The following is a 27,252-nucleotide window of genomic DNA, read 5'->3' as shown; positions in this document are numbered from 1 at the left end:
CTAAAATCTTGTTCATACTCCCCCTTTGCATTGTCAAATTTGCTTTTTGTTCAGGTACTATCTTTACAACTTCCTCCTTTATTTGTTTTTGGCTGCATTGGGTCTTCGTTGTGGTGTGCGGGCTTCTCATTGTGATGGCTTCTCTTGTTGCGGAGCATGGGCTCTAGGCATGCGGGCTTCAGTAGTTGTGGCTCACGGGCTCAGTAGTTGTGGCTCAGGCTCAGTAGTTGTGGCTCACGGGCTCTAGAGCACAGGCTCAGTAGTTGTGGCACACGGGCTTTGTTGCTCCGTGGCATGTGGGATCTTACCGGACCAGGGCTCGAACCTGTGTCCTCTGCATTGGCAGGCGGCTTCTTAACCACTGCGTTACCAGGCAAGTCCCACAACTTTCTCCTTTTTAGGTCTGTAAAACCTCCCACTGGTTCTGAAGTCCATGGGAGGTTTTCCTGGGGTCTTTGTTTAGCTTGCCACACTTGAGGCTCTGTCATCCATCTGTGGATTCTCTCTGGTAGGGGAAAGACACTGTTCTCAGCTTTTATCTTTCAAGTATGCAGCGGTCTGTCTGAATATTTGGTCTCTATTCCCTAGCATGAGATGAACCTAGACTTTGAAAGAGACCTTACAAACCATTCAGGGACTTTCTTTAGCCTTTGTATTTTGCTAACTGTTTTTTACTTTCTCTCACTCTCATTTTCTCATTATTCATTATTTGTACTGAAGTAAACCCTTGGTATCTTTTATTTCCCTCTACTGACCTTCAGTCATTGGCTCATTCATCTATCCATTCTTTTAACAGGTCGAGCACTAGGGATGTAAAGATGATTAAGACACATTTCTGCTTTGGGGGAGCTCATTGTTTGGTGAAGGTGGGGGCAAATTACTACATTTATTGGTTTTTGTTATTTTATTTTTACTATATTTTATTGTAGTTGTAGTTGTTTGTTACATGTATATGAGAGGTTCACAGAGGGTGCTCTGGGAGCCCAGAGAGAGGCATCTAACCAGACCAGGGGTGTCAGGGAATACTTCTCAGAAAAGGTAGAGCTCAACATAAATTTTGAGCAATGAGTATGAATTAGCTAAAGAAAGGGGCTGGGGAGGAGGGGGATACCATATAGAGCAAACGGAATGTTTGGAGACACAGAATTGTAAATGAGTTTATTAATTCAAAGGAGTATAAGCAATTTAATTATGCCAGTTACAGTGTCAGGCTTTAGAGTTCAGCTGTCTGGGGTCAAATCTTGGTTCTGCTGTTTATAGCTACATGACCTTGGTCAAGTCATGGAACCTCACTGTCCTTCAGAGTCCTCATCTGTAAAATGAAGGTGATAATAATTTCTACCCAATGGAGTTGTTATGAGGATTAAATGAGATAATTCATGCAGAGTTCTTAGCAGAGTCCCTGGCATACAGTAAGCACCAAATAATTGGTGGTAGTGGTGTGGTGATGGCTGCAACAGAAGGGAGTGGTTAGGTATGAGGTTGAGAGAGAGGCTGTATTCGGAAGGACCTTTATTTCAAGCTATGGAGCTGGACCTTTTTTGAAGGGTGGACGAGTAACACTGTGAGATTCCTTCCAGAAAGATCACTGACAACTGAGTGGTAGAAGGATTGGATTGACGATCAAAGACCAGTTAGGAGATCCTTGAATGATAAGAGCCTGAGCCAAGTAAAAGGAAAAGATGTATTTCAGTGATATTAAGGAGGCAGAATCAACCAAATGTGGATTCTGTCCTGGTTTCTAGTAATTTCCTGGTAATGCAGGTTTATTAAGGACTGTGGAGATTTGTGATGATATATGGCATCCTACATAAAAGCCCTATTCCTGTGCTCCTGGGCAATTCCAATTTTGCTCTTATCTCAGTGGGAAATAATGTCCATTCCAGTCTTTCAGTGGTGACCTTTACTTGTCCTATCTGGGATTTGCCATCCACCATTGTATTCCTTTGTTTCTTCCCAGCCAAGGCCTTTTCTTTCTTTTTTCCCAGCTTTATTGAGATATAATTGTCATATAATATTGTGTAAGTTTAAGGCATACAATGTGTTGATTTGATACACGTGTATATTGTGAAATATCTACCACAATAAGGTTAGTTAACATCCTTCACTCACATAAATACCATTTTGTTTCTGTTATGGTAAGAACATTAAAGCTTTATTCTCATAGCATCTTTCAAGTATACAGTACAGTATATATTGTTATCTATAGTCATCGTGCTGTACCTGTGATTCCTGGAACTTAATTCATCTTGTAATTGAAAGTTTGTACGCTTTGACCAACATCTCCCCATTTCCTCCACCCCCTCAGCCTCTGGCAACAACCTTCTCCTCTCTGTTTCTATGAGTCTGATGTTTTCAGATTCCACATATAAGTGAGATCATATAGTATATGTCTTTCGCTGTTTGACTTACTTCACTTAGCATAATGCCCTTCAGGTTCATCCGTGTTGTCACAAATGGCGGGATTTCCTTCTTTTTTATGACTGAATAATATTTCACTGTATCTATGTGCCACATTTTCTTTACCCATTCCTCTATCAACGAACACTTAGGTCATTTACATGTCTCAGCTATTGTGAATAATGCAGCAATGAACATGGGAGTACAGGCATCTCTTCAGGATAGTGGTTTCATTTCCTTTGGATATATACCTAGACGTGGGATTGCTCGATCATATGGTAGTGATATTTTTAAGTTTTTGAGGAACCTCCATAGTGTTCTTGGTAGTAGCTATACCAACTTATATTCTCACCAACAGTGCACCAGGGATCCCTTTTCTCTACATCCTCGCCAGCATTTATCTCTTCTTTTTTTAAAAAATAAATAAATTTATTTATTTATTTATCGTTGGCTGCGTTGGGTCTTCGTTGCTGCACGTGGGCTTTCCCTAGTTGCAGCAAGTGGGGGCTGCTCTTCGTTGTGGTGCGTGGGCTTCTCATTGCAGTGGGTTCTCTTGTTGTGGAGCATGGGCTCTAGGCACGCAGGCTTCAGTAGTTGTGTCATGAGGGATCAGTAGTTGTGGCTCACGAGCTCTAGAGTGCAGGCTCAGTAGTTGTGGCACACGGGCTTAGTTGCTTCATGGCACGTGGGATCTTCCTGGACCAGGGCTCAAATCCATGTCCCCTGCATTGGCAGGAGGATTCTTAACCACTGTGCCACCAGAGAAGTCCCTCTCTTCTCTTTTTGATAATAGCTATTCTAACAGGTATGTTATCTCGTTGGGGTATTGATTTGCATTTCCCTGATGATTGGTGATGTTAAACATCTCTCCATATACTTGTTGGGCATTTGTATATTTCCTTTGGATAAATGTCTAAGTCCTCTGCCCATTTTTTAATCAGATATTTTTTTGCTATTGAGTTGTATGAGTTCCTTATATATTAATATTTTGGAAATTAACCCCTTTTCAGATACATGGTTTACAAATATTTTCCACCATTCTGTAGGTAGTCTTTTTATTTTGTTGATTGTTTCTTTTGCTGTGTAGAAACCTTTTAGTTTGATGTAGTCCCACTTACTGATTTTTGCTTTTGTTGTCATATCCAAAAAATCATTGCCAAGACCAATATCAATGAGCTTTTTCCCTATGTTTTTTTCTAGGAGTTTTATGGTTTCAGGTCTTACATTTAAGTCCTTAATCCATTTTGAGTTAATTTTTGTGGGTGGTTTGAGATAGGGGTCCAATTTCATTCTTTTCCCTGTGAATATCCAGTTTTCCCATTACCATTTATTGAAGAGACTATCCTTTCCCCATTGAGTATTCTTGGCTCTCCATGGTCTTTTCTTTTCCAGCTAAGCAAATAACTTTCTAGATGCAATTCTTCCCCCTAATAACATTCAGGGAAGTTAAGGGAAGTTTTGCTTCACTGAAGGCTGGGCCAACCTGCATGCTAGGTCTGTTACGTAGCTCCTGCAGAACTTGAAGGAGCTTTTCAGAGTTGAGATGTACATGTGTGTGGTGGGGCAGGGGGTGATATTAGAGGAGGGCCATCACTAGAAGAGAAGGACTTCCAGTGGGGGTCACATGGAACTAGACCTACTTAGACTGGAAGGGCTGCGTACTTCAGCCAAGAAGTCACTATATCCATAGGTACTGGGAGAAGGAGGAAGGGGTACAGGCATCTTTATGCCTGACCGAACTTGTCAGAACAGTGCCCTGGAGCTGGGGAGAGAAGTTCTCAAGGACAGACTCTTCATGTCCAAGGACCTCCCAGTGGTCACCCCTCTGCTAGAACAGGTGTGGTCTTGTGGAAGACAGGCTGTAGGAGAGGAAGGGTCCCTGATTCTCAAGGAAGGGGCATGGAGTGGGGAAGAGAGAGAGGAAGACTCTCCATGTTCTACTCTGACTCTCACTGTCTATCACCATCTCCTTGGGAACAAGAATCAGGAGCTACCTCCAGAGGAACAAGGGCCCAGCATTAGGAACCTGGATTTCTGGCCCAAACTCATCACGCTTGTTGTATCAATCATAGAGGAAGATAAGAATTCCTACACACTCGTTTTGAACCAGTAAGTATCACCTCACTTGGCCCTATCTGTTTAGTGGTTTGTTTGTCCATCTGTCTAACAGCCTCTTTCTTTCCTATCTCTATGTGTTTGCAGTGCCACCTCTTCCTCCTGTTCGTTCATCTGTCCCTCTGTCCCTTGTATCTGTCTGGGTAACTGTTTCTGGAGACAGGTGTGGAAACATAATGGGGGGCCCTGCCCAGACTGAGCCAGCCTCCCTTGAGTGAGAGACCTCTGGGAATGGCTGCCATAGGAGTCCCAGGGGATCCAGAGAGCATGTGTGTATGTGTCTGTCTGCTATGAATAAAGTGGGCCTTCTTATACCCACCTCCTTGCCCTTTCTCCTCCTGCTTATTTAGCCTGGGCCTGTCTTCCAACCCCAACACTTCTCCTCTTGGCCACAATTCCCTGCCTTCTAGGCATCATCTCCCCTAGGGCCACCTTGCCTGAGGGGATCCTCTGCCCTCACTTGTCCTACCCCTGGCCCCTGGGTCCCTTTTCTGCAGTTTGAGCCTAGTAGCCCTGTTTCCTAGGCTTCTCCTCTCTTCGATCTGACCTCCAAGAAATAGGCATGTTAGCCGTGGAAGCAATCAAATCAAATGGCTCTTGCCATGTTCTCTGACTGTGGCTTCTTCCATCATCCAGGTTTCCTCAGGAGTTGAATGTGGGAAAAGTCAGCGCAGAAGTGATGTGGCAACTCTTTGCCCAAGACATGAAATATGCACTGGAGGGTAAGGGTGTGCCCAAGGCAGTGGGCTGCAGACCCCTAGTCCAAGCACCTTGTTTGCTGTCCCTTTCTTCTCCCAGACAACTACAAGTTCTGGGTGAATAATACAGTGAGAAACTAGAGTGATTTTAGGCATGGTGGGTGATAGGCCTCAGGAGACGCTGGGTAGGCAAAGCTTCAGCCAAAGGAATAATGGAAATTGCTGTGTGGATGTAGGTTCCTCCTTCCAGCTTTAGAGCAAGTGCCTATTTAAAACTCTCCCAGCCCAGAGATCAACCCTTCCCATGCTGGGTGTTCTCAAGTGGCCCGCTCATTAGAGAATGGTCTTATGAAACTTATCTTTACAGTTTTACAGAATCTCAGAACCTTAAATACATAGATAGGTAAGGATTATTTTCTCATGCTGTAGACTGCCTGGCCTGACTTTCCTTGAAAGTTGTTCTGGATTGGTGTGACAAAGCCAGAAAGATACTTCTTCCCTCACTTCTCCTATAGAACAGGGTCACAGACCAATTATTACTCATCTTGTTCATTCAGCTTATTCTTCTATTCATTTCCCACTTTGGTCCACAAAGATATCACTCCCTACCTGTATCAGACCTTCCCATTTATACCCATCTGTGCTCACTTATTTAGCTGCATTTCCTGTCTGTTTATATATGTTAAAACATGTATATGTTTGTATATAATAAACATATATATGTTTAAAACAAACACAAAAGGTTTGAACTGCTTCAAGAGAAAGAACTAATGTTGACCTGGTTTCAAATCTCAGTTTAACCACCTACTCAACAGTGTGTTCTTAGACTGAGCTACTTAACTTTTGTGAGCTCCCATTTTCTCATCTATAAAATGGGAGTGATGATAGCATCTATTTCATTGAGCTAATGAAGTAACTGAGGTGTATGTGACATACTTAGCATACTGCCTGGCATTTATTAAAGGCTGATGAGCAGAGATGCAATGTTAACAAAGTAGTATTTTTATAAGATTTTACCTCAATGGAAAACGGGGGCAGATGGAACAGGGAGAGACTGGAAGCAGAGTGCAGATAGTGTAATCATTTAGGGCTGAGCGGATGGGGCTGGGATTAGAGCAGAGGAATTAGAGGAAGAATGCGATTTGATAGACATTGGAAGGAAGTTGTAACAGGGCTTAGTGATTGTCAGAATGGTGGAGGGCAAGAGAAAGGGAGACCTGTTTAATAAAAGGATAGTGTTGACTCCAACTGTGAAAACGCTATCACTCACCCAGTATTTTTAAAGTCAACTTTATTGAGGTGTAATATACATACAATAAAATAAAAACACTTTAAGAGTACAATTTGATGAGTTTTGACAAATAAGTACACCTGTGTAACTACTCTCCCAATTAACATATAAACAGAAAGTTTCTTCATGCCCCTTTGCAGTAAATCCCCACCCCATTCACCAGGCGTATTGAGTATTTTCTTTGGGCCACGCACTGTGCTAGTTGAGATGAATGAGGCATAGCCCCAGCCCTTGAGAAGCTCCCAGATCAGTCAAGACAACAGACCTATAAACTGGCAGTTACAATTCAAAGTTTTTAAGTGCTACTAAAGGAATAAGCATAGGGTGCTGAGAGGAGACCCATGTAACCTGGACCTGGGAGGACTACCTGGGAAGGCTTTCTGAAGGAGGTGATGTACAAACTGACACCTGAAGGATGATAAAACTTAGCTGGTGGGGAGGGAGAGCATTAGTGACAGGGAAGGGAGAGACAGGCATTTTAGGCAGAGGATACAGTATGTTCAGAGACCTGGGGTCTAGACAGAGCTGGCATGCTTGGGGAACTGTAAGCAGTAGTTCAGTGTGACTAGCACTTTAGAGTGTAGGGGAGGAGAGGAGAGGTGAAGATAGAGAAGTAGGACAGAGCTAGATCATACAGGAGGTTTTAAGCCTTTTTTAGGATTTTGGACTCTACCCTGAGGCAGTTGAGAGGCATTGAACAACAATCCCATGTTAAGAAAGGGATTAACATAACTAGATTTTTAATATAGAAAGGCCACTCACTCTGGCTACAGTATGGAGAATAGGTTGGAGGAGGAAAGACCAGTTTGGAGACTATTGTGGTAATGCATGTTAGCGAAGGTGGTAATGAGACCTAGACAGGTAAAAGTGTAACTAGAAAGAAATGGATAAATTCCGGAGGAGTTTTGGAGATGAAATCAACAGCGATTAGTGAGTTAGTTGGATGTGAATAAAGAGGAAGAAGGAAGACTGGAGGATGATGCTCGGCATTGAACAAGAGGGTAAGATTAGTGTGTATACTCCAGCTTCAGCTGGAGATGTTAAAATGGCAAAAGGTGGTGACTGGAGTTAAACCCAGGCAAAGTGAAACGTTCCATCAAATCCTCGTATAGACATTACCAGAACCAGGGAGATATCAGCAAGCTGGAAAGTTGAAATCATGAGGTTGAAAGAACTCTCCAAGGATGAAAGATGAATGGAGGGAGGATTGTGGCAGTCACGGGCAGGAGAAGGTTTAGATACCCTTCTGCCCCTTTTGACAGGTTAACCAAGCCCTGATCACCACACCCCACCGTCAGCAACCTCAAGCGACTACTGGAGCATGACTCCATGGGAGTCTTACTATTGTTAGAACAGTTTAAAGTGTGCCCAGTGTTTTTGTACCACAGAAGTTAATTAGAAATTGGGGTTTTGGACCAGAGTACAGATGATGGATTGACAGAGAAAGTGAGAATTCTCTGTAAATACAGTAACTTGAAGGTCCCTAGAAGAAAGCAGTTAGGGAGCTCTGGAGTGATGGGGCAGCATTGCTTCCCTTCTAGTGGGTTGTTGAACAGGAAGGAGGAAGGGCCCTCCTGCTGGTACCTTTTCACGTTTCTAGGTTCTTGGCCTGGTTTAAGGACAGCAGGGTGGGAGAGAAGGGGCAAGCCCTGAGAGAGTCTCTCTGATGTCCCTGATTTTTTCACTTTCTTTATTGCTCATTGGTGTCTCTGCTCTGTCACAAGCATCCACTGTCATTCGTATACGAAAAGTCCTCTTTCTGGGTGGTAAGAACTTTTTGTTGTTGTCCCTTCACCTCTAGTTTTACTGCTGTTTCCTCTTCTCTTGCTCACTGCTTCATAGAAGAGACTGCAAATGCAACTTTGGGTTGAGATGGTGCTGCCTACAATGCCAGGAGATGAAATTCCTGGAACAAGGGAGCCTTTTGAGGCTGAATCCCGGGCTCCCGTTTCCTCCTTGAGTGTCTGCTGTATTAATTCACAAGGGCCGGCTGCCCTAGACTGGCTCTTCTGCCTTGACATGGAGGAGCGTCACCCATGGCAACTCTGAGTTGAGCAGTAGAGTTCCCAAGGACAATGATCTTCCCTTCTCTGTTGCTCAGTACTCTCCCCAGTTTGCTTGCTTTCACCATTGTTATATGTAAGCACACAGTTGGCTTTTATTGTTCAAACTAATGCTTCATCTCTAAAGGGGGTAAATGAAGAAAGCCTGTGGGTGTGGCCAGTGCCAGACTCTCTGGGCAAGCTGTGGGTGATCTTTATCCTAGACTTCCCAGAAGGCTCTGCAGATTCAGCTATATAACCTTTCAAGTCCATAAGCATCCCATTTTCTGTAGCAGGATGGCCCTTTCATCTGGCTGTGTTTCCAAACTGACTTGTCTGCATACTTCTTTGAGGGTTCATTTTTCAGTGTCCCAACTCTGCTCTGGGACCCTTCAGTTTACTTCAAGATTGTGTTACACCGTGGCTGCTCAACTGCTCGTTCTGTCAGCTCAGACCCATTTTGGTTTTCCCTGTGTCTGTGTGGTTGTCAGTGACCCATTTATGTCATATACGACTGCTCATCTCATCTGAGGAAATGGCTCAGGTACCAGGATTAGAAAAGCCCTGGAAAACCGTCATGTCTCTCCAGTCCTGGGCAGTTTCCCCACTAATCAGCCTTAGCACCTACATCCTTTTCTCCTCTTCTTCACCAGAGGCCAGTACCTCACTTGCACTTCCAAAAGCCAGCACAGGAAGACTGTGGGCCTTATCTGGGTGTCTCGCTTAGTCTCTAAAAAAAGATTTGGGCCAGGCTTTTAGCAGAGTACCCACTGTTAGAGGGAGGTGGCTGTGAGGAGGTGCTTGGGAGTCACCCTTGTTCTCAGACATTTGATAGAGCCACCTGACTAGATCTGCCGCCTTGGGAAAGCTCAGGAACCATGGCCTCTACTGCCAGGACCTGACCCAGCCTTCCTCCGTACCACTAGAGCATGAGAAAGACCGGCTGTGTAAGAGTGCTGACTACATGAACCTGCACTTCAAGGTGAAGTGGCTCCACAATGAATACATGCGGGATCTGCCTGCCCTCCAGGGGCAGGTGCCTGAGTACCCAGCGTGAGTCATCATGTGGGGGCTGCAGAGGGAAGAGGGGCGCTTAGGGGTTGGACAAGGCCAGTATCCTTACAGTCAGGTACATGGTATATGCCAACCACTAGCTCCAACCCCCAATTTTCCTGCCTGGCTGCAGGTGGTTTGAGCAGTTTGTCCTACAGTGGCTGGATGAGAATGAGGATGTGTCCCTGGAATTTCTGCGTGGGGCCTTGGAACGAGATAAGAAGGATGGGGTAAGTCGGGGGCTTGGGCTTCACAGGGGTCAGGCCAGGTCTCCCAGCAATTAGCTATCAGCAGAAGTTCCTGGGCTCAACCAGGATGGCTGTCCCTGCCTTGTGGAGTCCGTAAGGAGGGCTGTCGCGGGCCGCTGAGCCACCCCTGCTGGGCAGAGAGCCCTTTAGAACCTTACAGACTTGGGAAAAGGTAGCAGCTGAAGATGACCCTGTGTGTGGCCTTCCTTAGTTCCAGCAGACATCAGAGCACGCACTCTTTTCCTGCTCTGTGGTGGACGTCTTCACACAGCTCAATCAGAGCTTTGAGATCATCCGGAAGTTGGAATGCCCAGACCCCAACATCCTTGCCCACTACATGAGGAGATTTGCTAAGGTGACCATGACCTTCCCTACCCCTCCCCTCTTACCTCCATCACATCACAGCCTAGCCACAGGCCTGAGCTCAACCCCTCTTTGTGATGGCCTTTGGGTTAAGCCTGGCGTTACCCCCATTCTCCTTTACTTGAGTCCGGGGCAGACAGGTGGGTTTGTTTCAGTGCCGTTCTGGGGTTGAGAGGGAGATTTGTGCCTTACTTTGACATTCCCCTTTGCATACCTGCTGTTACTGTTCTGGGATGAGAAGTACAACCTCAGGTAAGATCCCTGTGGGTAGAGCTAAGGGTTCCCTCTCCTTTCCTTTTCTCCTCTTTTCTCAGACCATCGGGAAGGTGCTGATGGAATATGCAGACATCTTATCAAAGAACTTCCCAGCTTATTGCACAAAGGAGAAAATGGTGAGGGTTAGGCTTTTTGCTTTTGAAGCTCTCCTCAGAGCTAAGGGTGGGGTGATTCTCCTGACGTGTGATTCCCGGCAGGGCTGTGCTTGAGATTATGCCACAAAATAATAAGAACCTGATGAGGGGTTCCTTTGTGCCTCCATTTGGTAGTTTATTCTCTACTGAGCTAGGCCTTTGCTTAGTCTTTCTTTCTTTCTTTTTAATACATTCAGAGAGTTATAAAGGGTAATCCCATGAACACCTGGGGCCCCCCACCCAGCTTAAAAGCAGAAACATTTGCTTCTAGTCTTCATTCAAGGAGAGATGTCTGCATTGGTTCCAGATCTCAGTGCTTAGGGAGAGACACATGTAATATGTGTTGTAAATTCCCTGTGGCTTTTGGAGTAATGTGAGAGAGGGAGGGACTCTAGCCTGATGAGTTCTGTGCTGAATGGAGCCAAACTCAACACCTCCCTCTGTCCCCAAAGCCTTGCATCCTGATGAACAACATGCAGCAACTGAGGGTCCAGCTGGAGAAAATGTTTGAGGCCATGGGAGGCAAGGAGGTAAGTCTTAAGGTTTGGGGTTGCTGTACTTTCCCTTTGTTCCTGAGCTCCCTGGCCACAGAACTCCACCCTCTCCTGACTGGGTATAGACCAGGAGTTTAGCTTGGGGTCTAGAGTGGTTTGAGCTGAGAGATTTGAGTAGGCATTGGGGTAGAGGCCCTAGGAGGGAGGAGTGGGGGCACAGGAAGGGAGGAAAGCATAAGAGAACCAGCTTAGCGAAGCCTGCCTCCTGTGGATACAGTTGGACCCTGAAGCTGCAGACAGTCTGAAGGAGCTGCAGGTGAAACTGAATACGGTTCTGGATGAGCTCAGCATGGTGTTTGGAAACAGGTCGGTGGCCCCAGAACACACAGCCCTCAGAGCCAGGTGTGGTGCCTGGCCAGTCCCAGATCCCCTGCCCCACACTCATCCACCCAGCTGCACATATGCGGATCTTCCCCCTCTTCCTGCTGGCTGTCCCTGTTGGAGCTACACCATGAGTATGCTGGAGTGGGACCAAATAGCTGGTGCTGCTTTAGGGACAGTGTGCATTTGGGGCAGGGAGGGCTGCACTGTGGGCACATGTGTAGTTTCCAGGTGCGGATTGATGAGTGTGTTCAACAAATGGCCGACATCCTGGGCCAGGTGCGGGGCCCAGGGAATGCATCCCCCAGCGCCCGGGCCTCAGTGACTCAAGATGCAGATAGTGTGCTCCGGCCCCTCATGGACTTCCTGGATGGCAAGTGAGTACAGCACTGAGGACTGTCCTTTAGGGACGAACAGGGCAGAAGCAGTCACAGAGGAGCCTCTCAGGGAGGGGGAGCTCTCAAGCACTTACCCCATCCTTACCTGTTGCCTGGTCCTGCAGCCTCACACTTTTTGCCACTGTGTGTGAGAAGACGGTCCTGAAGCGGGTACTGAAGGAGCTCTGGCGGGTGGTAATGAATACAATGGAGAGGATGATTGTTCTGCCCCCACTTACTGACCAGACGGTAAGGACACCTCCCTTCCACTTCGTCCTGCTGTGTCTCCCTAAACCTCCCCCATGCTTCCTGACTGAGTTTGGAGTTCTCTGCTTTTGACTGATTCGCTCTCTGCCCAGGGCACCCAGTTGATCTTCACTGCTGCCAAGGAGCTGAGCCACCTTTCCAAACTCAAGGTACTCTGGATGTGTGGGGTCCTTCTGAGGCTGGGGGTTGCCTGGAAGGAAGGAAATTTGAGCTTTGAAGACTGAAGCAGAGGGGAAGGAGAGGAACATGTAGCTGTGGCTGACAGGTGGGGGAAAGACTTTGATGACAGCCATAAGCTGTCCTGATGCTGTTGCTTTCTCTGGGGTTCTAGGACCACATGGCGCGAGAGGAAACCCGGAGTCTCACTCCAAAGCAGTGTGCTGTCCTTGACCTCGCCCTGGACACCATCAAGGTGGAGACCTCCCCCTCCTCTAGACAATCTTACTACCACTTGGTCCTGGCATTCCATTCTGCCAGATTAGGTGTCCCTTGGGCTCTTGCCACCCCACATCCAGAAGAGAGTGATTTTTGTGTCCATATCTTTCTCTGCTATTCCATATTCCTGCTGGGGACCAACCAAAAAGGTACCTCCTGTGTGGTCTCGGGTGAATCGCCACAGACCTAGAACATTATTCTTGGGTTCTGCGGACAGTTTAGTTCACTTTGTACCTCATTGTCATTCATGAATATTTTCCACTGGGAATTAATCTTCCAGATCCTAATACCCGACATCTGGCTGACCTCTTCACTTATGTTTAAAATCATTTGGGTTTTCGAAGGATTTTTTTTCCTATTACACATTCATTTATTCCACCAGGCAATATGTGTTCTGGGCACTATACACTATGAAGGATGCAGAGAGAATCAGATATAGTTCCTAGCATCAAGATACTTATAACCTGGTAAAGTGATAAATAAGGCAGGTACGTGTGGGCTGTGATTTAGGGCACTTCGGAGAGGTATGCCATAGGTATAAAGTGCTCTAAGCGTTCCCAGGGGTAAAGCAACACTTCTGACTACTCTCTTCCTGAAATGCTTCTGTCACATATCTTTGTCCAGATAGAGTCATCCTTCAAGAATCACGTCCAGAAACGTGGCCATCCCTTACCACTCCTGCCAGATATTCAAATAATACTCTTCACCTGAGAGACTATGACTCTGGCTCTGTGTGGTATTCCTGATATTGCTGTTTATTGAATGGCTCACCATCCTCTTCCAGCATCTTCGCTGAGCCTCTGCTCAAATGTCATTTCTCTGAGTAACACTGTTGGAGAGCTGCCTCTCTGTAAGGGGATGAGGCAGTAGCAGTTAGCAGTTATTCTTGTCTTTCAGCAATACTTTCATGCAGGAGGCAATGGCCTGAAGAAAACCTTCCTGGAGAAGAGCCCAGATCTGCAGTCCCTACGCTATGCCCTGTCTCTGTACACACAGACCACAGACACGCTCATCAAGACCTTTGTGCGCTCACAGATTGCCCAGGGTAAGGCCTAAGGGCTTTGGGTCCCCACCTCCCCTCCCTGATACATCTCTGTCCCTAGGGAGTCAGTATCCTGTAGCCCTCAGGGAGGATCCAAGTACTTCTCCAGAAAGCCCTTCAAACCCAGACACCAGGATTTCTTGCAGGATCCCAGTACTTACCCCCAACCCACACTCAAACCAGACAGGAGAATCACAGAGACCTGGGAAATGTGCCTGAGCTCTCTTTTCCCAGACATCATCTGGCCAGTGCATGTGTGTTGAGCTCAAGGAGTATACCTGTTTGGTAGGAAAAATCTGTGAGGAAGCCTTGAGAATGAGTGGTTGAGACACTCATGAAGATTCATAGCTTTGGGAGCCTAAGTTGGAAGCTGTCCAGGGGAGAGAAAGCAAAAGACTTTCCAGATTCTCCAGTGTGGGTGAGGAGAAGACTAAGAGAGGCAAACCACGGGAGCAGTTGAAGGGAGGGTGCGGATCATGGGGCTCTGCAGAGCTGAGACTCCGGCCTCATGGGTGGTGCTAGTGCACAGGGAACCCAGGCAGCTGATTTTCTCCCAGTGACTTCCAGTTCTCAGAACCCCTCCTTGCCTCCAGGCAGGCCCATTCATAACAAAACACATCTGCCTAGACATGGCTCAGACTGAAATTCTGACCCTCACCCTGGGAAGGTCCTCCTGGAAAGGACCTTCAAGGCGCAGTTCTTGTTGCTCCTTCCAGGGAAGCCTGGAGGAGTGAACCTGGTGGAGGCGGGAGTGGGAAGGCTTAGGCCTTACTGAGCTGTGGATCTGGAGCACAGAGCTGACGCAGAGGGGAAGAGGGATCTAAGCAGTTAGAATAGAGTTGATGAAAGGTGAAAAATACAAGGGACCTGCAGTACTGCTCCGTTTTCCACGTATGTTCGTATTTCAAGTCCAGAGTGAGAAGGCAGAGCAAAAGAAGTTACGAGCCTTGCTCAAGGAGACAGGGATCTTTCACAGAGCTGAGTACATGTAAAGGCCTGTAACATCAGGGAGGATAGGAGTTAATCCAAAAGGCCTTTTGGAAACATTGAGCTTTAAGCTAGATATAAAGATGAGGAGACGCTCGAATGGGCACACATGAAGTAACAGCAGGCAGGGGTGGTGACTGCAGGGAGGATGCAACTGTGAGTGTACGTTTTCTACCCACTGCTTTATCATTTAAGGGCCTAGGAAATTAGAGCCTACAACTTTCTCTTTTGTGCCCTGTGGGTCTCAGAAACCTTCTCTCTGTATGTTCTACTGCTTCTGTCCATGATTTGGTTGATCTTCAAACTGTTAAGTATAATTTGGAGCATTCGAGCATTGACCCCAGTTCTTTGACCTCTCTCTCCACCCTACCCCATCTCCGTGCTCCCTCAGAATATGTGTAGAGCTGCTCTGAATGGCTGTTAACTCCTTAGACCTCTAACTGATTCTTCTTTCTCTGTCCTACTGCTGCTACCTCTTGACTTGCCTGTCCTCACTCAGTGCATGATGGGAAAGGTATTAGGTTTACTGCTAATGAGGACATTCAGCCGGAAAAGGGTACGTTATATACCATGCAGATGTGAATCTAATATGGGCTAACACTGTCACCTGTGAACTAGAATGAGCTGCTTATGTTGGGGCTGGGGGAACCAAGTATCAGAGTTCAGAGGCTCTATCCCAAGTTTCAGAGATGGGCAGTGTATTCATACAGTCTGAGACAGGGTTAACAATAGCTGTCCTCAGAATTCCCCCACCCCTCCGTCTAAGGACAAAGAAGTTTTATCTGGGGTGTAGGGTACTGGTGTTTTCCCAAAATAGAGTGAGGCTTCTGCAGAGGGGAGGCTGAAAATTGGCCAGAGGGACTGGGGAGCTGTTTGCAGAGAGGTCCAGGTTTGAGTAGGAAAAAGTCATTCTGTGCAGGGCAGCCTCCCAAGAAGGGGCCTCCACAGGTGGGAAGGTGCTGCTTTTGGCTAGATGGGACCCACATTGTTCTGCTGAGACACCATGGGGTGGACATAATTCTCAGACAAAAATACAGGGTGGCAGCACTGTCCTTTCCCAGCAACTTTCAATGAAAAATTCTGCAGGCTGGGAGAGGTTTGGGGAATCTGAGAGATTCCAGGTGCAGTTCTGGAAGAGGTTTCACCTAAGATGTTGTCACCCTGATTTGTATTTTAATACATAGTCTTAGTCTTTATCCCCGTTCTTTTCCTTCTCCCATTACTTACTTCCCCATAGCTTCTGTGGGTGATTACTTCTTGCTTTAGGATGTAGGATAGTAGCCTCCCAACTCCACGGTTTTACCTGGAATAATTAGGTCTAAAGTCTTAAAGTTCTCCAGTGGGGGAATCATCTGTCCATCTGTCCCTCAGGGTCCGGTGTGGATGATTCTGTGGGAGAAGTCTCTATTCAGGTGGACTTGTTTACACATCCTGGAACTGGGGAGCACAAGGTCACAGTGAAAGGTGAGTGGCATGGGCTTACAGACCCCAGACCTTTTCTTGCCCAGTGGCCTCATCAGTCAAAGGCAGGGACTGCTTATCCCAGCCTTTCAGCTTAGCCCTCCTCCAAGGGGAATGCCACCCGGGGCTCAAGAACTGGGAATGCTTGATGGGATCTCTCACAGGTTTCCCATGTTTGTGCAGTGGTGGCTGCCAATGACCTCAAGTGGCAGACAGCCGGTATGTTCCGGCCCTTTGTGGAAGTAACCATGGTTGGCCCTCACCAAAGTGATAAGAAGAGGAAGTTCACAACCAAGTCAAAAAGCAACAACTGGGCCCCCAAGTACAATGAGACATTTCACTTGTAAGTTATGGGATGGGGGCCTGAAGGACTCTGGGATGGGGTTGATCTGGGGGGTAAGAATTGAGAGGGGAAAGAAGGGATGGGCTGGATGGCAGCTGGGGTGAATTCATTTGAGGACGCCCTCAGCTCTGGTCTCCCACCTTCCATCTACCCTGTGCTCACAGCCTCCTGGGAAATGAAGAGGGGCCAGAAGCCTATGAGTTGCAAATATGTGTGAAGGATTACTGCTTTGCCCGGGAGGATCGTGTTCTGGGGCTGGCTGTGATGCCTCTGAGGGACGTGGCAGCCAAGGGCAGCTGTGCCTGTTGGTGCCCCTTGGGCCGGAAGATCCACATGGATGAGACAGGCATGACCATTCTCCGGATTCTGTCTCAGAGGAGCAATGACGAAGTGGCCCGAGAGTTTGTGAAGCTCAAATCGGAGTCTCGTTCCGTGGAGGAGGGGAGCTGAGCACCTAGGCTCCTGTGCCAACCAGATGGCACCAGTTCCACAAGTCAGGGCTAGTGGGAGTTACTGTGTTTCTTAGGGTCCTCGTAGTCAAGAGGTTGACTCATTCCGTTAAGGACGTTGAAGGAAAAGTTTGGGGTGATGCGAGTATGGCTTTGCACAGAAAGGGTCATGAGTCCCTGACCAGCAGGTTTGTGATGCTGGGAGCTGGGCTGTGGGGGTTACCAGGCAGGGAGATTTTCCACAGAGGGGTAGACGTTTCTGAGAGTGTCAGCCATTCTTGGCAGAGGTTCTTCCACTCCCACAACCCTTCTCTACCCCTCTCCATACCACACCTTATCCAGTTAAATCCGTACATACCAATCACTAGAAGAACAAGTTTAGAGGGCCTGGAGCTTGTGCCTAATTAGGTAAGTAATCATTTGAGTCTACAGGTATTGCTGAGCCCTGTGGTCTGGATTGGAGTATGGCCAGGGCAGGAGCACACAGAATAGAATTCAGCCTGTCCCTTGAGCAGAATCTACTGGTGTAGAGTAGCTCAAGTGAGTACAAGGCATTGAAACTGAACCAGAAACCTTTCAGAAATGAGCTCTGCTAATCCCTTGCCCAGATTATCTGTCATGAGTAGAACCAGGTTCCCATGGTGCTTCAGAGCCCTGAGCAGAATTTCTTTGGAACCCAAGCACCAGGGGCCACCTGCCCATGAGTCCCCCTACCTCACTCCTTTAGGAAGAGGAGTGATGCTTCAGGACATGAGAAGCTCTTCTTAAGTGTATGCACCTGAGAGCTAGTTGAAGGATCCAGGAGAGAGGACTGTATTTTCTTCGTGAAAAAGCCCTGAACAAAGCCAAAAGTTGTGGAAATCAATCTAGAAAGAGTCCTCTTCACCTATGGCCACTGCCTTCTGACGGTCCTCCCCCTTGCAGAAAGAATCCAGCCTTTGTCCTCACTCCCCTTCATCTAGGTCAGCTGCAGTTCCCCTCATAGACCTTCAACCCTACAGAAGGAACTTGGACTGTGATCCCTCTGTACCAGCTGGAGGAAGGGGGGGGCTCAACACTCCCTGGGAGGTCAGAGACAAACTTTTTCCAGAGGGTCATGTGGACTTCCCAGGCCCCTTGCTCAGAGAAGGCCCTTCGATAACCTCAGTAGCAGCCTCTTGGACTTCCTGAGGACTCTGCATTGTCCATTGGCTATTACATGAAATAAGAAACTAGGAATCTTTGCTGTTTTAAATTATTGTATGTGCCATTGTTACAAGAGATTATTGGCTAGTCTGTAATAAATTATCTTATAGCAGCCTTTGGGGTCTGATAATTCTGTTAAAGTGTGGAAAGCTGTAGAAATGACTTCCTTATATAATGATAGGTTTTAGACAAGTGGTCCCTTCCTGCTCTCCACCCGCCACCGCCCACCCCCAAGTGGTGGAGCCTCAAACCGCTGGGGGAGAGGGGGCAGATTGCTGAGAAAGGGGACGTGGTTGGAGGCGGGCTTGGGGAGGAGGGGCGTGGCCGGAGGCGGGGCTCTACTCTGCCCGGATCGTGTGGCTCCGGGGCACCTGTGCGCAAAGGTGCGTTAAGATGGCGGTCGCTGGAGTCGGTGGCTGCGGAGCGATGGTGAGCAAGAGGCGCCCGAAGGTGGCGCCCGAGGAGAGGGTATCGCCTTTTCCCTCCCAACACTGAAGAGAGACTGTACCCCCATACTATCTCGCATTCCTAGCACTCTGTGTACTTCCCAACAGCTGTCCGTCTTCATACTTTCTTGTAAACTGTTCTCCCAGTACTCCCCATCCCCATACTCGAGTATACGGGTTTCCTAGATGCTCCAGAGAGGACTTACCTGCCCAGATACCTAGCAAAGGGGATCTTTATGCCCCAAATACCTCCCAGAGGGCATCCATTTATCTGGTTACTTCATAAAGCAGATACCCCCAAAACCTCCAGCTAAGGTACATTCCTATTAACTCAGGGAGTTTTGTCCACTTTTCCAGCACTATCCAGATTGTCTGAGAGGGAAGCCATGAATCCTATACCATATTTGACTTGAAAGTGGCACATTTGCTCTCATTCCTCTGTCATATGGAGCAAGAAACCTACTTCGTAAGGAAAAGTCAAACTCTGGCTGACTAGCTTACAAAAGGCTTGCAGATTTGAATCAGTAGCTAACTTTTTAAAACCAGATTTTATGTTTTAAAAATGAGTATTTCTAGCTTTTGAGGAAATAATCAGAAGAACTATTAACTCTTAGCTGACATTCCCACAAAGTGACAGGTGGTTGGAGCTGAGAAGCAACTAGCAAATTAGTTTTCTGTAGTTCATCATAGACTCCATTACTCCTTATTTTGTCATTCTGGGCTTTACATTATTTCCCTGGTATGCGGTAGACACTTGAGTTTGAGATCCCTGATATAAGACTTTTGATAATTTTCTGTGCCAATACTTTGAGCTCTTAATGGAAACTGAAATCCATAGAGGTTGGATATATGTTATATATGTTTAGGTTATCTTTGGTTTCTGTGATGCCCTGATTAGGATCCGAGATCATACTAGTAGCTAAAACCCAGGGTGAAATCTGTATTAAAGTGTTTTTTATAAGAGAATTCAATCAAAATATCTGCAGTTAGCTTCCTGGTGCATTTGATCTTGAAGAAATCATGTGCCAACTCCTCTCTGGTGGGATCAGGCCAAGAACAAGGCGTTGTTTCTCTTTGAACAGCTGGTTTTAAAAGGGCCTGGCTCTGGTCTGTACCAGAAGTGATGTCTCAAAAGTGCCGTCTCCTTCACTCCAGAACGCATAGATCATAACCCTCCTCTCTGTGGGAAATAGCAGGCCTTGTAGTATCGAGAGTTGGGGGTATTCTGCAGGCTGTATCTAATCAGAAGTAGAATAGAAGTACCTTTAATAGTGGATTTTTTAAAAAGCAAAATCATTTCTATCAGCATAAGTATATAACTCACCTAGTCATTGTGAATATTTGGACTAGCTCCGTGAATGAACCTCACATATCTTGAAGCAGAATGGCTAAGCTGAAGAAGCAACATGGAGTAGTGAAGATGGTATTGAAGTGGGAGTCAGAAAACATGAACAGTAGTCTCTGCTCTGCTACATACTTCTCAGGGGACCTTGACTTTTAACTTTTCAGAGGCTGTTGCTTGCATCTGTTAAATGGACTATGAATTCCTGCCATGTTTACTTCAGAGGGGTCAAATGGGCTTATTTAAATGTGAAAACACTTTGAAAACTATACTGTACATGTATAAGGGATTATTGTCATTATTACAAATGATCCTCTGAGCTCTGATAACTTCCAAGGAACTTGTCTTGCTGTGTCCTGGGTTCAAAATCAATAAATATTTGCTGAACACATAATATGTGCCAGGTACTCATCTAGGCATGGAGCCTAGCACTGAACAAAACAAAAACCCTTGTATGAATTTAAGAGTGGGTTATCAGCATGCTGAGTGCCTACTAAGTACCCAGCACAGCATCACAGCATGGTGAAGTAATAGGGAGAACCTAGATGATGCACTTAAGTCTGCCACTGTACAGCTGTGAGAGAGCCTTTCCGTATGTGAGCCTGAACCTTCCCATCTGTAAAATAAGGTGGTTAGACAAGGTAAACTCTAAGGTTCTTTCGAGCTAAAATATGTTTGTTTGGAGATTATAATTGCTAAAGTTCCCTGCCCCTAATGAGCTTATTGCCCTGCCAGGAAGGTCAGACTAACAAAGCTAAACAGTCTTAGAACTACAAGGACAACAGCGTGCTAATGTCACACTAGATTCAGCATAATAACGGTAACAGCAGCGTCGCTCTGTAGGTAATAGAGTATTTAGAGACTTCTTAGAAGGCCATGTAGACATGGAAGTATGGGAAGATTCAGATTAGAGGAGAGGAAGGAGACTTGACTGTAGATACTGGAAATGGAATGAATGTAAGACCAAAGGAGAAGAATAACATGCCATTTATTGTTTTCCTAGTGTATCAGTCAGAGTCCTTGCGGAAAAAGTTTGTGCATTCAAAAGAATTTAATTGAAGAGAGTTTAACCAAAGGATGATTTACAGAGGTATGGTCAGTGTTAACAGAAACTAGAAAGAAATGGTGAAACCCGGAAGTGGTGAGTCAGTAGCACTCCTAGGCCTCAAGGGAAAGAAAGGGAAGTGTTGTTACCAGCGCCCAGTTAGAACTACAATCTGAAAGACAGACTGCCTGACAAGAGCAAGAACTTAGACAAGGCGGCATGGAAGTAGAGAAATAAATGCCCTAACCTTTCTCCTCTCGCCCTCTGGTCTCCAGCTACTACCTTCAAGAAGCCCAGGGGCAAGGTAGTCTGGGTAATGTAGTTCATAGAGATCAGCTTCCCAGAACAGGGCAGAGGGAGTTGGCTGGGAGGAGGCAGAGCAAACAGAATAACCAGCATAAAAGGTATCTAGGGAAGGAAAAGTTACCACTATGGACTCTTTCCAATAAAGTTTTCCCTCTGTTCAAATTCAGAAATCTACTGTAAGACTTAGTCTCCTTAGTTGTGAAATGGCCATAGAGCAATGCCTTTTCCCGGAGTGATTGTGAGGATTCTATGATATGACACATGAAATTGCCTGGCACAGGGCATGATACATGCTGGAGGCTCAGTATATTTTAGTTCCTTCCTTCCTGTACATGCTTAAATGGCTCCTTGGCTGAAATATTTTTCCAGTCATGGTTTCAAAGTGTGGCTGGAACTGAGTGAATGAAGGGGAGAATAGTAGGAGATGAAGTCAGAGCCCATGGTAATGACTTTGGCTTTTAACAGAGTAAGGTAGGAAGTCACTGGAAAGTTGGGTGACTTCTGATATCAGGGTTCCTATTATTCACTAAGGCATCACTTCTTCGTTCAAAAATATTTATTTAGAACATACCACATGCTGGATACTGTTTTAGGTACTGGAGGTGCATTGATATATAGTCCCTACCCTCAAGGATAATGTGGTCTTTAAAGGAGACAGATGACTTCAACTTAAAGTATAAATGTTAAGATACAAGTGAACATAGAAGCTCATAGTAAGGGAGCTCATAGTAAAGACATCATCTTTGGGGCATCTGAAAGGCTTCCTGAGCAAGGTGATGTAAATTGAATCTTAACTGTAGAACTTAGCCAGGTCTAAACAGACGGAAATGAAGTTCTAGGAATTTGGAGTAGTATGTGCACTTGGCACTTGGCTTAAAAAAAAAAAAAAAAGTTGGTGATGAGCTGGGAATTGCAGGTAGCTTATGTCACTAGACATTTGGCTTTGTGTAGGAGGATGTTGAGAGATAAGACTAGAGAAGTAAGCAGAGGCCAGGTCATGAAGAGAAATTTAGACTTTATCCTGAAGGCAATGGTAGGTTTTTAAGCAAAAAGATAACTCACTCTGGCAAGATAAGAATAGCCAGTTGAAGGGGGGTTGAGGTGGAGGGTGGGAAGGTACGAAACTGGAGACTGTGAGGCTAATGATGGTGGCCTGAACTTAAGTAGAAGCTTTGGGGATAGTCGTAGAGGACTATTCCAAGTTAACTTTTTATTAATGAGGAAGAACGTACAGAACTTCATGATTAATTGTAAGTGGGAGAATGAAAGAGAGCATTTTCAGAGATGACTCTCAGGTTTCTGTCTTGGGCAACTAGGTAAATGGTAAGACTAGTAACATGTTCAAAGACAGGAAATATAAGAGAAAGCACAAATTTTGGGTGTGTGGGAGGTGGAGAATAGAGATAATTTCAGTTTTGTAAATGTAAATTTTTTATTGTAAAATGCACATTATGTAAAATTTACCATTTGAAAGTGTACAATTCAGTGACATTAAGTATGTTCACAGTGTTGCACAACCATCATTACTATCCAGTTCCAGAACTTCTTCATCACCCCAAAAGGAAAACCCATCCCTATTAAACAGTCACTCCTCAATACATGTAGATTTTGAGGCAATTGTGTGACATCCAAATACAGATGTTAAGTAGATATTTGGATATGTACTACTGAAGCTCAGAATAAAAATTCAGGCTGAAGATACATATTTTTGAAACATTAGCATACAAGTAGGGATTCTCAACCTGTCGCCTATGGAATTGAGTGAGAATCTCTGAATGTCTTGAATTGGATATAAAATGTATATGTATACATATATATGTTTATTTTTATGAAGTGTCTATAGCATTAATTAAATTCCCAAAGGAATTTCTTTTTTTTTAATAAATTTATTTTATTTTTTAAATTGTTGGCTGTTTTGGGTCTTCGTTGCTGCAAGCAGGCTTTCTCTAGTTGTGGTGAGCAGGCTTCTCATTGCGGTGGCTTCTCTTGTTGCGGAGCATGGGCTCTAGGCACGCGGGCTTCAGTAGTTGTGCATCGCAGGCTCTAGAGCGCAGGCTTAGTTGCGGCACACGGACTTAGTTGCTCCACGGCATGTGGGATCTTCCCGGACCAGGGCTTGAACCCGTGTCCCCTGCATTGGCAGGCGGATTCTTAACCTCTGTGCGACCAGGGAAACCCTCAAAGGAATTTCTTAACCTGAACAAAGTTACTAACCACTGACAGACAGACAGATATATAGATATAGATATATAGATATATAGATTTTTTTTTTAATTAGGCCATAGGATGGGTAAGAAAACTCAGGGAAAGTGAATAGTGAGAAAAGAAGAATGAGAATGGGACCCTGGGTAATGTGTAAGGTACAGAGAGATCCAAAGGGTGTTCTTTTTGAGTACAAGAAACAAAATTCATGTCTGCCTCAAGATAGGTAAAGGCTTTTAAAGGCAATGTTGTTTCCTACTTGCTAGATATACGTCACTGGTTGCCTCTGTCAAATGCCCAAACACATATATTTGTGCTGTAAAATAGATTGTCTCCTTACCTGACTAGCTATAACTTCTTCCTGAGCAGTGTTATTTTTGGCTATTAGGTTGGTGGGGAGAGTATCATTTCCAAAGTCAACAGTAGAGAGTTAACTAAATTGCCATAATTTGCAACAAGTGTGTGTGTATCCAGTATAATGTGGACCTTATGATAAACTAGCAGTTCTCAAAGTATTAGACCTGAACCAACAACATCAGCATCACCTGTATTTGTAAGAAATATAAATTCTTGGGCACCACCACAGACCTGCTAAATCAGAAACTCTGGGCAGGGGCGGGGGGAGGGGGAGAAAGGGACCCAGCCTCCAGGTGATTCTGATGCATGTTAAAATTTGAGAAAAGCTGTGATGGACTATTCCTGGCCAATTTTTTCAGTCCATAAATAAAACATGGGTTCCTGGTTTTCTTATTATCTTTTATATAATAAAATCTGCGTGGCAGCATTTTGCAGTATCTGATGAATTCCTCATGAAAAGCGTTTTTTTGAGTACTCTTGTCCATCTGTGACCTTCTCTATCATCCTGAATCATAGATACAAATATTATTTCCTACATACTATTTTCTCCTTTAGTGTGCAGTAGTTATCTTCAACAACATAAGTTGTAAACTGTCCAGTTACCTAAATGCTGTGGAAAAGAAAATATTATTTCTGTGAATACCTTTTCTTATCCATCTAGTCCTTTGTCTTGGAATCTGCCAGTCTTCTGCTGAGTCATGTCCTTGGCTTTGGAGAGTATGAAATGAATCTCACTGAAATTGCACCATTCTTTCTTCTCTACCTGTATCAAGGAATTTTCAGCTACATGGCCTTGCCTAGAGATGCAGTAGCTATGTTCAAATCCCTTACGTTCCCTAGAATTAATAGCCACAGTCAGGAAGAAATTAGAAGCCACGGACAGAATTTGAAGAGAATTGGACTTTGTTATCAAGACCAATCAAGGAAGGTTTTCCGTTTCAGCTATTCCAAGGGTTAAGTCAGGCAGTTTGTTTTGTTTTGAATTTTATTTTTTATACAGCAGGTTCTTATTAGTTATCTATTTTATACATATTAGTGTATATATGTCAATCCCAATCTCCCAATTCATCCCACCACCATCGCCGCTCCACACCCACGTTCCCCCTTGATGTCCATACGTTTGTTCTCTACAGCTGTGTCTCTATTTCTGCCTTGCAAACCAGTTCACCTGTACCATTTTTCTAGATTCCACATATATGCGTTAATATACGATATTCGTTTTTCTCTTTCTAAGTTACTTCACTCTGTATGACAGTCTCTAGGTCCATCCACATCTCTACAAATTACCCAATTCCATTCCCTTTTATGGCTGAGTAATATTCCATTGTATATATGTACCACATCTTTATCCATTCATCTGTCGATGGACATTTAGGTTGTTTCCATGAACTGGCTCTTGTAAATAGAGCTGCAGTGAACATTGGGGTGCATGTGTCTTTTTGAATTATGGTTTTCTCTGGGTATATACCCAGTAGTGGGATTGCTGGGTCATATGGTAATTCTATTTTTAGTTTTTCAAGGAACCTCCATACTGTTCTCCATAGTGGCTATATCAATTTATATTCCCACCAACAGTGCAAGAGGGTTCCCTTTTCTCCACACCCTCTCCAGCATTCGTTGTTTGTAGATTTTCTGATGATGCCCATTCTAACCAGTGTGAGGTGATACCTCATTGTAGTTTTGATTTGCATTTCTCTAATAATTAGTGATGTTGAGCATTCTTTGATGTGCTTCTTGGCCATCTGTATGTCTTCTCTGGAGAAATGTCTATTTAGGTCTTCTGCCCTTTTTTTTTTTTTTTTGCAGTACATGGGCCTCTCACTGTTGTGGCCTCTCCCGTTGTGGAGCACAGGCTCCGGCCGCGCAGGCTCAGTGGCCACGGCTCACGGGCCCAGCCGCTCCATGGAATGTGGGATCTTCCCAGCCCGGGGCACAAACCTGCGTCCCCTGCATGGACAGGCGGACTCTCAACCACTGTGCCACCAGGGAAGCCCCCGCCCTTTTTTTAAAAAAATTACTTATTTATTTATTTTTGGCTGCATCGAGTCTTCTTGCTGTGTGCAAGCTTTCTCTAGTTGCGGTGAGTGAGGGCTACACTTCATTGCGTTGCACGGGCTCATTGTGGTGGCTTCTTTTGCTGCGGAGCATGGGCTCCAGGCGCGTGGGCTTCAGTAGCTGTGGCACTCAGTCTCAGTAGTTGTGGTTCGCAGGCTCTAGAGCGCAGGCTCAGTAGTTGTGGCGCATGGGCTTAGTTGCTCCGCAGCATGTGGGATCTTCCCGGACCAGGGATCAAACCCATGTGCACCTGCATTGGCAGGCAGATTCTTAACCACTGCACCACAAGTGAAGTCCCTTCTGCCCATTTTTTAACTGGGTTGTTTGTTTTTTTAATATTGAGCTGCATGAGCTGTTTATACATTTTGGAGATTAATCCTTTGTCCGTTTACTTGTTTGCGAATATTTTCTCCCATTCTGAGGGTTGTCTTTTCCTCTTGTTTATAGTTTCCTTTGCTGTTCAAAAGCTTTTAAGTTTCATTAGTTCCCATTTGTTTTTGTCTTTAACATCTTTATTGCAGTATAATTGCCTTTCAGTGGTGTGTTAGTTTCTGCTTTGTAACAAAGTGAATCAGCTATACATATACATATATCCCCATATCTCCTCCCTGTTGTGTCTCCTTCCCACCCTCCCTATCCCACCCTTCTAGGTGGTCACAAAGCACCGAGCTGATCTCCCTGTGCTATGTGGCTGCTTCTCGCTAGCTATTTTACATTTGGTAGTGTATATAAGTCCATGCCACTCTCTCACTTCATCCCAACTTACCCTTCCCCCTCCCTGTGTCCTCAAGTCCATTCTCTACGTCTGCGTCTTTATTCCTGTCCTGCCCCCTAGGTTCTTCAGAATGGTTTTTTTTTGTTTGTTTTTAGATTCCATATGTATGTGTTAGCATATGGTATTTCTTTTTCTCTTTTTGACTTACTTCACTCTGTATGACAGACCCTAGGTCCAACCACCTCACTACAAAAAACGCAATTTCGTTTCTTTTTTATGGCTGAATAATATTCCATTGTATATATGTACCACATCTTCTTTATCCATTCATCTGTCAATGAACACTTTGGTTGCTTCCATGTCCTGGCTATTGTATATAGAGCTGCAATGAACATTTTGGTACATGACTCTTTTTGAATTATGGTTTTCTCAGGGTATATGCCCAGTAGTGGGATTGCTGGGTCATATGGTAATTCTATTTTTAGTTTTTTAAGGAACCTTCATATTGTTCTCCATAGTGGCTATATCAGTTTACATTCCCATCAACAGTGCAAGAGGGTTCCCTTTTCTCCACAGCCTCTCCAGCATTTATTGTTTGTAGATTTCTTTTGTTGATGGCCATTCTGACTGTGAGGTGATACCTCATTGTAGTTGTGATTTGCATTTCTCTAATTATTAGTGATGTTGAGCATCCTTTCATGTGTTTGTTGGCAATCTGTATATCTTCTTTGGAGAAATGTCTA

At 45.2% G+C, this 27,252-nt stretch overlaps 1 protein-coding gene across 12 annotated transcripts in view; it reads left to right on the top strand.

The window, feature by feature from the left end:
* UNC13B (unc-13 homolog B) overlaps nt 1-18,153 on the top strand; it is a 222,275-nt gene extending 204,122 nt beyond the window's left edge. For 7 of the 12 annotated variants that reach the window (XM_067744046.1, XM_067744045.1, XM_067744050.1 and 4 more), the window contains 17 exons: nt 4,382-4,509; nt 5,152-5,237; nt 9,473-9,599; nt 9,733-9,829; nt 10,059-10,202; nt 10,525-10,602; nt 11,073-11,150; nt 11,392-11,480; nt 11,720-11,872; nt 11,998-12,121; nt 12,232-12,288; nt 12,471-12,551; nt 13,472-13,619; nt 15,103-15,159; nt 15,975-16,067; nt 16,248-16,407; nt 16,572-18,153. In XM_067744046.1, coding sequence (XP_067600147.1) covers nt 4,382-4,509; nt 5,152-5,237; nt 9,473-9,599; nt 9,733-9,829; nt 10,059-10,202; nt 10,525-10,602; nt 11,073-11,150; nt 11,392-11,480; nt 11,720-11,872; nt 11,998-12,121; nt 12,232-12,288; nt 12,471-12,551; nt 13,472-13,619; nt 15,103-15,159; nt 15,975-16,067; nt 16,248-16,407; nt 16,572-16,857 — 1,986 coding nt within the window. In that variant the 3' untranslated portion in view covers nt 16,858-18,153. Of the gene's footprint in view, nt 1-4,381; nt 4,510-5,151; nt 5,238-9,370; nt 9,600-9,732; nt 9,830-10,058; nt 10,203-10,524; nt 10,603-11,072; nt 11,151-11,391; nt 11,481-11,719; nt 11,873-11,997; nt 12,122-12,231; nt 12,289-12,470; nt 12,552-13,471; nt 13,620-15,102; nt 15,160-15,974; nt 16,068-16,247; nt 16,408-16,571 lie in introns of those variants that run through there. The other 5 variants (XM_067744051.1, XM_067744047.1, XM_067744044.1 and 2 more) reach the window with 3 other exon arrangements.
* Nucleotides 18,154-27,252: the final 9,099 nt, after the last annotated feature.

This window comes from Pseudorca crassidens, chromosome 7, assembly GCF_039906515.1.
Source record: "Pseudorca crassidens isolate mPseCra1 chromosome 7, mPseCra1.hap1, whole genome shotgun sequence".
NCBI classification, from domain to species: Eukaryota; Metazoa; Chordata; class Mammalia; order Artiodactyla; family Delphinidae; genus Pseudorca; species Pseudorca crassidens.
This window is presented reverse-complemented; position numbering and strand designations above follow the sequence as displayed.